The 14,368-nt window shown below is 37.8% G+C and overlaps 1 protein-coding gene across 1 annotated transcript in view; it reads left to right on the top strand.

The window, feature by feature from the left end:
• The first annotated feature begins 3,852 nt into the window (after window positions 1-3,852).
• Window positions 3,853-14,368, top strand: part of LOC135690368 (netrin receptor DCC) — a 34,215-nt gene continuing 23,699 nt past the window's right edge. Inside the window, exons 1-3 of the mRNA XM_065207893.2 lie at window positions 3,853-4,251; window positions 12,081-12,189; window positions 13,439-13,632. Coding sequence (XP_065063965.2) covers window positions 4,167-4,251; window positions 12,081-12,189; window positions 13,439-13,632 — 388 coding nt within the window. The 5' untranslated portion in view covers window positions 3,853-4,166. The remainder of the gene's footprint in view (window positions 4,252-12,080; window positions 12,190-13,438; window positions 13,633-14,368) is intronic.

Raw genomic sequence — 14,368 nt, forward strand, 5'->3', positions numbered from 1 at the left:
GGTTCAGGGTACATTTTGGAAATTTTTTAGGGGGGGGGACTAAGCCCTATAAGCCTCTTCGCTTCCGCGGTCCCTGGATGAGTGTTTTCACTGGATGAGTGTTTTCACTGGATGAGTGTTTTCACTGGATGAGTGTTTTCCGTGGAAGACTACGTAAGGAAAATTTCAAATACCGTAAACCCTCGAATTAGCCCCCAGGGGGCTTATTTATTTTTGAAATTTTTGGATGGGGGCTTATTCAAGGGGGACTTATACGAGGGGGGGGGGGCTTATAGAATCACTGTTGACATTAAGAAGACATTATTAAAAGACCTCGTTTATTTTAGTAGAAATTTCTTTGTGAGCATTTAATTAATTACTACCAAAAGTATGAATTTGTTGTGGTAATTCAATAAAACGCCATAGGCGACCTCAGATGGCAAAAATCATCAAATTGAGGGGTCCAATTTGAGAATTTACGGTAGCAGTGATGGCTTATTCGAGGGGGGCTTATTGACAATTTGTAGTTCTGGGGTGGGGGCTTATTCGAGAGGAGGGGGGCTTTTTCGAGGGGGGGGGGCCAATTCGAGGATTTACGGTATTGTTAAAAATGAAAACCCCTCTTTTATTACCGATCTGTTCTACAGTGCTCCATGTCAAGTATACAGGCTTCTACACGCTTTGCTGTGGGGGCATTTTTGTTGGGGATGTCATTGAAGAAACACACTTTCATCAGGGGCATCCCCGCCCCTTTTATTTTTTGGCTCCTTCGAATAAATTCACTTGACTTGAGTGAGAAGAGTTAAAGAAAATTATTTGAGTTAAAAATAGAGCATGTTGTCATTTAGCGTGTACACCAGACCCATTAGGTCTGGTGCACATGAATCTAGAATATTAGGTCTGATGCACATGGGTCTCTTTCAACTTAGGGGTCAGGGAAATAAGTTAGTTGTCATTTTGCTCAAAACTTTTCAATGGTTCTCCATTTTCACTAACAGAGCCTTTTGACATTTGAGCCAACCTGGAATGCAGATTAAGATAATCGGAAATCTCATCCCTTGGTTCCTGTCTCAATTTCATCTCTTATACTGATGACGCAATGAGCCTTGGATTTTCTGTGTCCATTGTAACCTTCACCTATTAGGGAAATTTGGCAACCGATTCATAAAAGGTGGGTCCAAATCACGGAGTTTTCTCAAAATCCCTCACTCAACAATTTCCTTGTATTTAATGACGTATTTAAGAAATTACAACTTGATTTTTTTGGGTCAAAAGTTCATTATTTCACAATTACAAAGATAGTTCTCCAGTCAATTGGAAACTTTTTTATAACTGCATAACTGATTAAAATTCTAAATTCACAATGACGTGTTTTGTTTTACTCAGAATTTCCTTACTGGTTCATAGTCATTTGTCAAAGATTCTAGAAATGTGTCAATATTTGAACAATTCAGGCTTGATGATTTCAAGGAAAGTCCCACACCCAAAAAGGCCCAGAAAGTTTTCCAGTGGTGTGGTTCCTTTGCGTAGATACTTTTCTTCTCGCAATCTCATAACTTTTCCATTTCTGTCTTTATTCTTATTAAAACTGTCTGTGTTACACGTAAACAATGCAGGGATATACTAGAGTATCTGAAAGTGAAGTTGAACAACAAAAGGACGTATAACCAAGGCCAGGTGTGAATTCTAAGGGATAGCTGCGGAAATAAACGAGCAAATTAAGTATGTCTAAACTAGCGCTATTGATAACACCATTGATATAATATCTATTAAAGATTTTAATTCTTAAATTTGAAATCCAAGCCTACAATTCAAAGCAATGTGCTTTTAATGTAAGAACCAGATAATGTTGGCCAATTATCCGTGCTAAGCGATCAGAATCGTTTGCATTCATGGATGTGGGAAGCATTTTAAAGATGGATGGGGGCATTAAGGCAATAACGGGCATTCGCCCCCTGTGTACCCGGTTCTTGTGTCTCTATGTATGATCTTATTTTGTTCTCATAACAAATACATTATTTTGTTTTATACCTAAATCATATGTAAAAAACTAGATATAAAACGATGATTTGTTAGTTAATGGAGATCTACTAGAATTATTCGTAAATTTAGGTCAACCTAAGCGCCAATGTTCTTCCAAAAAAGCTGCTAACACGAGCGTCCCTTTTGATTGAGCAAGAGTACATATTCAACTTAAAGATTCTTTTCTTTAAATTCTTTTCTTTTTTTCAGGATGGTAGAGCTTGGGGAGCAGGTAGTGCATGGGGGCACAGGCTTCGCGGAGCACGGTCTGGGGTAAACCCCCAACTTTTGCCAGAAACGTAAAGAATCAAGATTTTTTCTTTGATAATTATTTGATAGGCTCCAACAACAATAACTCTTGTACATGCCAAGTGAGCAAAAATTTAATCAAAAATGGCCTCAAAACAGGAGATGTAAACATCACCCCTCCCCCATCTTATTATAACCCCTTTTGTCTGAGTCTGAAGGACGTTATCACACGCCATTTTCCAACAAAAACGTCCTCCTCCCCCTTGTTTAGCCACTCACTTAAAGTGATAAACACTACTTAATTCAACCATCCATAGATTCATGCCTTACTTTTCAATTCGTAAATTTCTTCACACTCCACCTGGTGGCAAAATGAATGAATTCCTCAGCCATTGGCCCGTCTCAATGACGCAATTATACCTATGCCCGTCTAAATTGGCCCGTCTCTAACAAGGAAATAACGACACCGCGCCTAAATCAATGAAAATCATAATGGCGATTTAAAATCGACAATAAGCGTTCAATTGTCTTTTTAACTGTCTAATTACGGTCATTAACACCCGTCCTTTGTGCAATTTCATTTAAAAAATGTATGATGAAAATGACTTAATTAGGGGGAATAATTCCAGCAGTTAATTATTGCGCAACCTGTTCAGTTAATTAGAGTCAAATTAAAAATGAATGTCCCGGGGTCAGATGCCAAACTTTTCACTTGAAAAATCAAAAAAAATTTTGCAGGCGTGAGAAATTTTTGGGCAACAGAATTCTGTCACACAATGTAAAAGATTCTTTCTTTTGGGACACGAGTTAGTCCCTTTGTTTGTTTTTTTTATCCCACCTAACCCATCAATTTATAGAAACTTTCAGTTGGCACTCTTTATACAAAAACACATTCCCCACCCCCTTGGGGAGTATAAAAATCCCCACCCCCTTCCCGCCAGAGAAGAAAGTAAGTGTCCTAAAACCTAAAGAGCCTACTACACTTCGTTCCTACAACTGAAACATAGAAACAGTTTCTTTAGTCGAGTTTAATGCATTATTGCTGCCTAACCTTTTCAATATCTGTTTAACTTTAAAATTCTTTTTTAAAAAGGCCTCAAAGATAGAATAAGTTCATTAATGTTTGTAAAAGATATGAACTATGAATTCAAAAACTAACAAAGTTTTACACGGTAATCATTTTGATATGGTAAAACCATCGATTTCTCACAAAAAACATTGTTTGTTTTTTCTCTTTTGAAAGACAGCCCCTCATGGAGATTCGCTTAAGATTAATACCCTGTATGGTTAATTGTGAAAATTAAATGGCCAGAAAAGCGGTTTAAAAATTGATAGATAAAACATACATTGGGTCCAAATAAGCATTCCCGTATGCTGTCAGCCCCCTGCTGTTTTTTATAATGAACTGAAATTAAACTGAAAGTGGCCCCAATGACGGGTGAATGTCATGCCAACACGCTCGCCACGTGTAGAACCCCCGGTTGTCATCGCATGGTAATTGAAAATTGATATAAATCAAAAGAAATCATGAGAGACAAAAGGGGTGTTGTGTTATTTGCAAAGCACCTATTGTTTATATTTCGAATGTTAAAGGGGTTCTAAATGTGTTGTTCAAATATTGTTCACTGACTCGTAAAGTAGTCGGCCTCACATTATACTCGCCATATTGTTGGGAATATCCCAATTTGATTCGGTTTCATTACTGAACTGACAACTAATTTGTATTCACCACACAAGTTAACTGGAAAATCTCAAAGCGGAAGGTTTCCTGTTTTCATTATGGAGTAAGTTGGTGAAATCCATCATATGAAAGTTGTTGACATTTTGAATGTCCTGATCGTAAACTTGTGAATCCAAAACCGTTAACCTGTGAAGCTCACAACAACACGACGAAATCAACTGCAAATGAAAAAGTAATGGCCATGGATAATAAAGAATGTTTGGTTTTTCGTCTTAGCAAGTTGTTGGTCCTTTTCCTTTGGATTGGAAAAGCCTCAGCAGGTATTTAAAGATATTTCCTTTTACTCAAAATCTCACAAATTTCCACAAAATGCGAAATCAAACAACCAAGGGGCGGAATTAACTGGTCAGGAACTGTAATATGAAGTTTATCTGCTTCAAGACAATATTAACCGAAGTCAAATCAAAGATATTTTGAAGGTTATGTTGGCCATAAAATCAATTTACATCCAATTAATTCAACCATTTAACAAATCTGTGACCCCCAACCGATGTTAAAGTATTTCTAGTTTTTTAGAAAAGTTGGTTATTTTAACAACGGAATTCCTGGTTGATAGTCCGGAAATGTGACCATGTTGTCGTGTATTTGAAGAGGAAATTTATTATTTCAATTAAACATATATTTACTTGCACGAATCCTGAACATTACAAAGAACATGAACTTATTGCCTCATATATATTTGTTTGTAATTATAAGTTTTATGTTTGTCATAAAAATTTGCAAAATGTTGTGAAATTTCAACGACCTTGACGCTGTCAATTAAATGCAGAAAGCATTTTCACGGGCAGGTGACAAAACTTCTGTCGCACGAAAAATTGTCAGGTCAAAAAGATTTGCAAAAAACTCGATAAACAAGGTTTGTTCAAGATCGGAGGAAAATATAAAGTTTTTTAAAAAGTAAAACATTGATGAGTTGAAACAGAATAATGAATAAATTGGGAAAGTGTTTTAAGGTTTTTAAAATACGAATTGCTTAAGATTTTGCCAACGTGAGGGAATTTTAATGATTCGATCATCAAATGGTTTTTCTGCGAACCATAAAATGAATCTCGTTAGATTCAAAACCTTCTTAATTTCGGTGAAGATTGGATCGTGAGAGGGCAATTCTGGTGTCTACATGTTAAATTGATGGCCAATTTGTGTGCGAAACAGCAGACATTTTGTGACACACCCAGCAATGTTTATACCACGCCCGAGGGTGTAATGCCACACCCAATGACGATAAAGACCATTTTAAGGTACATTAACCAGAAACACAAGGTTTTAAGATGCGAAACACGGAAAGTACAGCCTCGAGACGGTCGAATTTGCAAATTTACGCTTATTTTTCACGATTTTTCCAGCCGACCAAATTTGTTATGGAACTTTTGGTGTAAACATTCTTTTAAAAATGGAACCATATTTACATACATTATTTTCAACCCTATAGAAATCTTTTTACATTTTGTCAATCCAATGACGAACTTATAAACTTTAGAATATAGTAACTAGTTAGTTTATTGTCAATCCTAAACCACATATTTCAAAACCTTGTCTTTCCTTTTCTATAAAGTCAGTTATCAGATGGGCCACAACACAAAAACATTGCGAATCTTTCGTCTTTTCCCATAACTAATTTAATTTTTGTTTTGGTTCTTATTCAATCCCAGAAGCCGTTGAATTTTATTTTTGTGCTGGACTTTGAATAGCAGATTTTGGGATTTCCAGAAACATGACTCAATCGATCCAGCGTACCTTGAAAATTCTAAAGATTGGCATAATCAAACCCAACGTCGACTGCTTGAGAATTCAAATGGATTCAAAAAGGTTTTTTTTATAAAACTGGGTTTGGTTGAAGGGGTTTCGTTTATGGGGGGTCAGTTAAGTTACCCCTAGCCTTGGGTTGCAACAAGCGAGCCATCTCAAAGAAAAAATGTACGCGATTTGCCTGCAGTATGGAAAATTATTAGTTTGGTTATTACCCCACATCCTACCCCATACTCTACCCCACCCTGAGGGTAGACAGAATCTGCAGCTGGGTAACCCCCTCATGACTCAAGTTCCAGGTTAAACATGCATATGGAAGAGCCCCACCCACAATTCATTCTTAATTCGGGTGTGATAAAGAAGGATTTGTTGGCAGAAAGGCTTTCGTTTCTCGATTGATAACGGGCCTAGGTTTTTTGGCATCTTGTCAAGAATTTGGGAAGGCATGAACCATTTTTGCAACCACTTATAAGAAATAGACCGAGAATTTTGATCTCTTATAAGTCTTGCTTAGCGGAATAACGTTCAGTGGGTTTTTGCAACAACTTCATTTACTATGTTATTTTATCAGTACTTTCAAGAAATTCAAGTTGAACACTGCCAACGTTTGTGAATAGAGATCGTATAAACATTCGGTCTTCCGATTATGAAGTTTGTTCTGCAGCATTTTTCCATGACACAGAACTACCTGCATCTGGTTTTCAATCCAAAACTTTCAAAATTTATCAGAGGAAAGATTTGTTATCCTTCCCAGGAGTTATCCGAAGGATTGCGGGAAAAATAAAAACTTTTTGAAAACTAAATCGAAATAATTTAGGCAAATAATTTTTGCATTTACAACCTCCCTTGTCCCCTACACGCTATAAAAGTCATTTTCAGACTAAGCGACAACTTATCCCCCTCACTTTCCCCATCTCTGACCCTCTTTCTTGTCCCTTTCTGGCCCCTCTTATCCCCCTCACTTTTCCCCTCTCTGACCCTCTTTCGTGTCCCTTTCTGGCCCCTTTGAATAAGTACCAGGAACGATGACATGAATATCTTCCCTTAGGCCTAGCCACAAATACAACCATACCGATGAAATTCCAGCCTGATATTTCAACTGTCTCCACTTAGCCTGAATTAGTTGCCTTAAAATGACATTTCATAATCATCTCAAACATGACATGGATTTCTCAGGATAAGGTTTCTCGCGTCCATTTGTTCTCAACCTTGTTCAACTGAATAGCTACTCTTGGTGGCCAATTTCCCCGTACCAGCACCAATATTCCGAACTTAAAGGCTCTTGCACAACCTTCCGAACTATATTTTAAAAACTGGCCTTAAATCGTACTGCTTGAAATTACAAAATACAGCTCATTTGATCTTGTTTAAAAAAACAACTAGCGTCCCGGTTACTCAAGGGCCTTTGATTTGGAAGTTTCATCAGAAAATTTTTTGAAAATAACATAAAGGGCTAAAGGCTTATAAAATTATTAGAATTATTTAGATAATAGTTCCTTATTTAATTTAACTCTTGTTTTGAAACAAGTTAGAAAATACATCTACCCTTGAATAACCAGGGATGGTTAGCCCAATTTGCTTGCATTCAAAGATTTCATTCATTTTTTGCTCATTTCGCTCCTGTCCTCCATTTTGCTAGATCCCGCTCGATTCTCGCGAAAAACGGAACCCGATTAAGGGCCCTTTTTGGGCCCTATAAGTACCAAATTTCATGTCCATTTCATAAAAACACATTGCTCTTACAAAACCTGGCATTAGTGTCCTTCACTTTCTGGAGACAAAATAAAACAAAGTTTTAGTGGGGCTTATTCTATGTGCGACAAAATTTTTTCGGCCAATATAGACGAAATACCATTTCGTTCCTTATAAGAAGTGAGGGAACAGTCCTTCCGTTGCGCCGCCATTTGTCTCTTGTTGCTAGGCCACTTTCCCTTCGCCCACTTAAAAAACACCGTGCTGAATTCGATTTTTAGCGCTATCAAAATGTCGCCATTTTCAGGTTTTTAATAAAAACAAAACTCCCATATTCTATCGCTGAAATATAAACAAAATCAAAGAATGAATTCTATCAAACCACTGAATATTTCCAAAGCTTAAGAGAGTCGCCATTTTGAATTATACGCAACCTGCAATGGCTGCCGTCTTGAAGAGGCAGAATCCTGAATATCTTTTGTCGTTTTGCAGCGGCGGTCAAGACAAAACGCCGTATTCAAAAGTCATCTGAATGCAACTAAGTGTTAATAAGTTACACATATTATATTTAGCAACTTTGATCAATAGCTTTTTAAGTTTGCGGGTTTGTTTGAATAAATTGATATTGAATTGCCATTTCAAAAAATAAATGTAATCTTATCGAGTTTCTTAATGTATTGATGTAATTCAAATTAATTCATAACTTCAAAATATAACAAGTATTAACTTGGTCAAATGTTATAGAATTAGTGGGCCTAATTAAAAATGTTTTCTGAAAAGAAAAGATAAATTCTTTCACCGTGATTGAGAAATACTAAAGATTATATTTCAGGTCCTAAGTGTGGTTAAGCAACAAGGCCAATGATGCTATATTATTGTAGTTTCATACTGTAGCCGAGCGGTTTAAACCAAGGTAGGTCTATCTTTCGGTGGAAAATGCAGTGTGAAAATCTTTTTTAATGCAGAAGTTAATGGTGCTGCTGGTAGCAAGTTTTATCGACTTGATTTTGAGTTCAAACTTGCTTTCGAATCCACTCACAAACGTAATACTCTGATTTCGGACAGCATCTACTATCAAATGACAGAAAACAAACAATAATTATATTTCTTTTGCATTGGCTGTGTGTTTCTAATTGTCTATGATTTGCAATCTTAATGATTGATTCTAAACGCCATTATGTATCAACCTCCTTATTCATTTGCCTCCTTCTCTACTTGGTTTTTCTTTGCACTTTCTGTTCATTGTTTGTAACGTCCTATCCTTGACAAATTCCGTCAAATCAAATACATAATCATAGGAAACATCTATTTTTGGATATCATTTGAATATTTCTGGGCGCGTGGAATGTTTTTTTTGTCACTGTTAACAGCGTACCACAGTAAATTGAAAAGGAAATCGCCAGACTGTTTTTTTGACAATGAGCGTCTGGGTTGGAAATTGGAATTCGTTGTTCTTGCCAAAATAACCTGATAAAAACTTAGAAACACAGTCAACGGAAAAGCTTCAAATCTTTTGGTTACAATGTGACGTTCAAAAGATTTGGCACGCTTGAAAAGCGCTCAAAAGTGTAGTCACGTGGAAAAAGCGTTCAAAAGTGTAGACACGCGGAAACACGCATTAATGGAATGGCTTCGAATGAATCTCCAAAATGGAGGGCCTAGTTCTCACTTAAAAATAGGAGTTTCTTTGATAGATAAATTGGTTTTGATTTGACATCAGATATTTTGCTTTGATTGGTTTTTCCTTCAGGCCTTCACATGTGGAACCAACGTGACAAAGGGACATGAATCAAGCACTAGACTTGACGTTCGAAAAATAAGCTGTGTGAATACATGTTTTAACTATATCTGTATCTATTTCTGTATCTAAGCTTTATCTTTGTCTATATAACTGCTTTAACAACTGATTCTCTGCAAGACTTCATTCCTTCCTACAACTTCTGCCAACAACACTGTCTCGTAACAATGTGACGTAACTAGTCCCAGACTCTCTCATCTCTTTGCAAGCGTATATTTCCTTTTATTATCGTTAGTGTACGGCGTACCCTATCCAGCGATATCTCCCTTACTTCGTGATCTTTGTGACACAAACTACTTTTCCTGGTACTCATGGAGTCATTGGTCGATTTATCTTGCTGAGGATTTTCGATTGGCCTGAAGTCGTAGATGATTTGTTTGTGGCCTAAATTCAAAGTGGATTTAGATATGGCCTCTTTGTTGTTTTTAGCTGCTAGTGCGAATGGATGGGCGTCGCCTCTCTTAAATCGACAAATTTTCATCTTAGCTCGAGCTTAAATTGACAAATTTTCATCTTAGTTCGAGATATCGCCTTTAAATTGACGTACTCGTCGCGTCGTTATTTGTGTTCTAACGAGATAAACAAATAGATTGGAAAGATTTTCGTGTTTATCGCTGCGATATCGCTGGAATCGGCTTGAAATCCTTGATGCGCTTTGGTTTAAACTTTGCGAACAGATTAAACGGGCTTTGCTAATTTTGTCATGGCTGCTTTGTTAGTATTGCGCCCAAGAGATCGTCAACGTTGACAACGAGCATTAGAATTTCTTCGGATTCACATCTATCTCTGGATTTATTTTATTATTCGTTATAATTATCGTAACTTTTCATCCAATATTTCAGCTGTTTCAGAATTTTCGAGTCTTCATTTGACTCTTTCGTAGAAGTATTCCATGCTTAAAATGTTAACTAAATTCATCCGCATTGCAATTTCTCAAAAACCCTCAATATGGTCTTTCGATGCCGATGGATCAACTCTTGGCCTAACTTGTCTTTTTGCAGTGTCTTTTCATTGTAAAAATTTCTATTAGATAATTTGTAATACTTTTTTTTTCAACTTTATGATGAAAAATGCTTTTGTCGCCATCCATCAGCTCATGGTACTCAAGTTAGCCCTCCGCAGAAAACTTCGTTTGATCTGTAACCAAAACAAACCTATACCTTTTGCTATTCGTCATTCAAAAGCAGTGGGGCTACCGAGCAACAAAAGTTTTGGGACGTGATTTGCTGCCTTTGTTGGTCGGTCGCGCTCGGACACCAGGGGTAGTCACACGGAAGGCAGTGTCACACGGAAGGCTGTGTCACACGGAAGGCAGTGTCACACGGAAGGCTGTGTCACACGGAAGGTACAGAATGATAGCTCCTTCTACGAGAAAGTCATCGCCATAATGCTCTTATAGTCCATGGTCACTTTTGGAATGGAGGCGTCCGTTGTATGGCGAGTTAATTTCCCAAAGCTTTGAACTCAAGAAAGAGCTTTTTGACAGTTGTATGGTTCTTTTAATCAATTTTTTGACAATCTGTTGTGAAGAGGTGCATGTTACTAGACAGTTCCAATATATTACTTACTTATTTTGCTATCTTGGCCAAGTTCACCTAAAAACAAAAGAGATTTATCTTATTCACAATCAAAAAGAGATATAAGAAAATTTGATATGAATAGACAAAGAACTAATTTTAAAAGTTTTTTGTTTTGTATAGCGTAAAACTGTGAGTTTTATTCTCCGCCGAAAAGAGAATACCGTACCAGAAATTTCTGTCCTCTTATCACACATTTTGTTGTACTACAAAATTATAAAACAGTAAATATACATTACCAAATAATATGGTTTCTAGGAGGGGCAAAGGATTTCTCTGTGAATAAAGAACTCGCTTATTATGTTTCTTTCTTGGTTGGCCATGACGTCACAAAAGGCTTCCGTAAAACCCATTTAAAATTGGTTGTGTGAAATCGAAGAGCTATTAAAATCTCTTGTCGAGCGAGTGAATCAGTCCAAGCTGGTCAGACATGTCAATGGTTTTTTTGAATAACGGATTAAAGGGCTGGATAAACGATAGGACATTCGCGAGATTCCGTGACAGCAGGGAGATGAGAAAGGTTTATGGATAACAAACGATGTAGTGAAGACATCTGTTTCTCGGAGTAAATCATAAATCTGTTCTCCTGGCCGTGTATTCAGTTTGCCATACGCTTTTCGAAGCATACAGGATTTTAGTTAAATTAGGCTTCAAGTTCCTGGCAATTATTTTGTCACGCTTTTTGTTGTGCCAGAATTCGCCCGTTTGGATGTGGAAATCGAAATCTGGTTTGATGTCGTGAATGGCTTTAAATTCTGGTCAACAGTTCAAGAAGAAAATAAATCAGATATTGGTTAATTCATCGTCGTTAAGCTATCACACTCCCTCCAAAGTTCAACTGGATTTATCAGATTCTTTTAGCGGCGATTTTCGCAGAGATTGGCTTAGAGAATTTCCAACTGTTTTCACAGAAGTACCAGAAGGGCTGGAAAAAGTTCGGGAAAAAGATTTGTTTCGAGAAATTTTATACTGTTTTCACAGAAGAACCGATTGAGAGGACAGGGAAAAAGTTCTAGAAAAAACCTGAAGTTGAATTGAAATTATATGCTCCGTTGTAGAGAAACTTCCTTGTTTTGGTTTTTGTGAAGCCCCCTTGAGTTCCAGTGCTGTTTCACCGATACTTTCTTGACTGTTCTAACCCACAAGCACTTTATTCCTGGAAAAACTTTCTCGGTTCTTGGAAGTGAAGCCCATTTTTTGATAATGATTTCGAAGTGTTGTTGGTTTTTTTATTTGGGGACATTTTTCATCGCTGTTTTTTTAAATCCAATTGCAGAGCTCGCTCATACCGAACCAAAATTTACTGCGGAGCCGAAAGATGCCTACGCAGTGGAAGGGAAACCCGTCACGTTGCGTTGCCGGGCAACAGGAAGCCCAGCTCCAAGGTAAGTGTGATAAAAATTACCACATATGGAGCTTTGCTTAGATTAACTACTTCAGGGTCAAAAAAGCTTCCTCTTTGTCTTTATTCGTTTTGACAAAGATGAATGAGCCCCCAACTCCCCCACAGGCCCCATTTTCAATGTACCTTTTTCCTGGCACTGTTTTACTGTTTTCAATTACAGTTATCATTGTACATCCGATCACGTGGTTCACAAATCCCAACTATTTGGCTCACATTCCACCGTGTCTGCATTCCAGTCTGTTCTTACATTACCTGGATACCATTTCCTCCCCTCTCCGCTTTCCTTCTCTCTCCTCCTTCATTCCCTCTCCTCCATTCTTCCCTCTCCTTTTTCCTCATCTCGACTCCTTCCCCCTCTTTCCTCCCCTCTACTCTCTCCTCTCCTCTTTCCTCACCTCTCCTATTTCCTCCCCTCTCCTCTTTCCTTCCCTCTCTTCTTTCCTCTCTTCTTCTCTTTCCTCCCCTCTCCTCCTTCCTTCCCTCTCCGCTTTCATCCCCTCTCCTCTTTCCTCACCTCTCCTCTATTCTCCTCTTTCCTTCCCTCTCCTCTTTCCTTCCCTCTCCTCTTTCCTCCCCTCTCCTCCTTCCTTCCCTCTCCTATTCCCCCCCCTCCTCTTTCCCCTCCTCTCCTCTTTCCTCTCCTTTCCTCTTTCCTCTCCTCTCTTCTTTCCTCCCCGCTCTTCTTTCCTCCCTTCTTCTCTTTGCTCTCCTTTTCTCTTTCCTACCCTCTCCTTTTTACTCTCCTTCCCTCTTTCCTACACTTAGTTTTCAGACATTGTGTATAGTCTAATTGACAGATAGCATAATATTTACCTTTGCGACCAGAGAAATTTATTGATGGGGCATGTGCAGTTTCGCGTTTAAGCAACCTTTACGTTTGTATTTCCTACTAAGAAATTTGTGAATTCCAAATGTAAATATTCCTAGTCATGTTCAACCAAGAGGAGGGGGAGAGACCCTCGTTGTTTCTTCTAACCTCAAAAGCCAACGTTATTTTGACAAGGTGGATCTTGGTGTCGTTTTTTCTACCAGAAACAGTTAATTATGCTACGATGATACGATAATATGGACACGTCATCGTTTAAGAAACAGGATTGAAGCTATAGAATTGCTAAACGATTTTGATGATTACAATCAGTCAATCAATGTGATCAGTTAATCATTAATCAATCGATTTGTTTCATTTGAAGTCAGTACTTCATGTAAAGACTTTCACTTTTACGTGGTAGGTTTGGCTGGCGGCGAAATGGAATTGATCTCGTGTTTGACTTCAGCGCGGCAGAAAAGCTCTCAAGCACAGGGGACCTTACTATCACAAAATTCGATAAATCCCATGTTGGGCGCTATCAATGCGTCGTCAAGGTGATATACTCAGCTGTGAGCTTGACAATTTTGAGTCGAACAGCAAACATTCGTTTAGCTGGTAAGTGATTTCATTTGTGAATAAAGTTTTTCGATTTGTTGAGGAGAGATGCCAAAAATTAAAATCACGAATTTATTCATTCTAGAGTTTAAATGATCTTTTCGGTAAATCACTATAACTAAATTATTTAAGATCTTCTTTGTATATAAAGTTTGTCTAGTAACTTTGTCTAGTAAAGCTTTTATCATTTAGTACGTATGATTTTGAAAGTCTTTTTGCTGCTTATTAAGCAAGATTTTGTAGATATTTTGGTTTCTCGGGCAAATATGTTTTTTTTGACTTTGTAGCTCCTTAATTTTGTTGTTGCTGCATTTGGTCTAAATCGATTTATCCCACTCCAAGTCATTTTAGCCGAAGTGCCTTACGCGCAGTATTAGGTTTTTCTATGTCGTAATCGAGCAGCTCTCAAACCTGGGCTTGATTTTTCTGCTGCTTACATAAACACTCGTGGCTCTTTCTTCAAATCCATCCCGCTTGATTCCACCCGTTACACATTTTGTTGCTTTTTAATAAAGAACAACCGCCTAGGCTAAACTTAATTTGATCAATTAGATCCTTGCTTTCTCATACCAAACAGCCTTTAATACCCACGCTGTGTTGCAACTTAAAAACAAACATACTGCGTCGTTGTTTGGAAGACAAAACGCCTGCTGCCTCGTGTCTGTGTTTCATTAGCCTCATACTGAGATATTTTGCCTTGCCTTGATGTACTGGTGGGAGGATACAAGCACAGTTC

This window comes from Rhopilema esculentum, chromosome 1 (genome assembly GCF_057945365.1).
Source record: "Rhopilema esculentum isolate cy_ngs chromosome 1, ASM5794536v1, whole genome shotgun sequence".
NCBI classification, from domain to species: Eukaryota; Metazoa; Cnidaria; class Scyphozoa; order Rhizostomeae; family Rhizostomatidae; genus Rhopilema; species Rhopilema esculentum.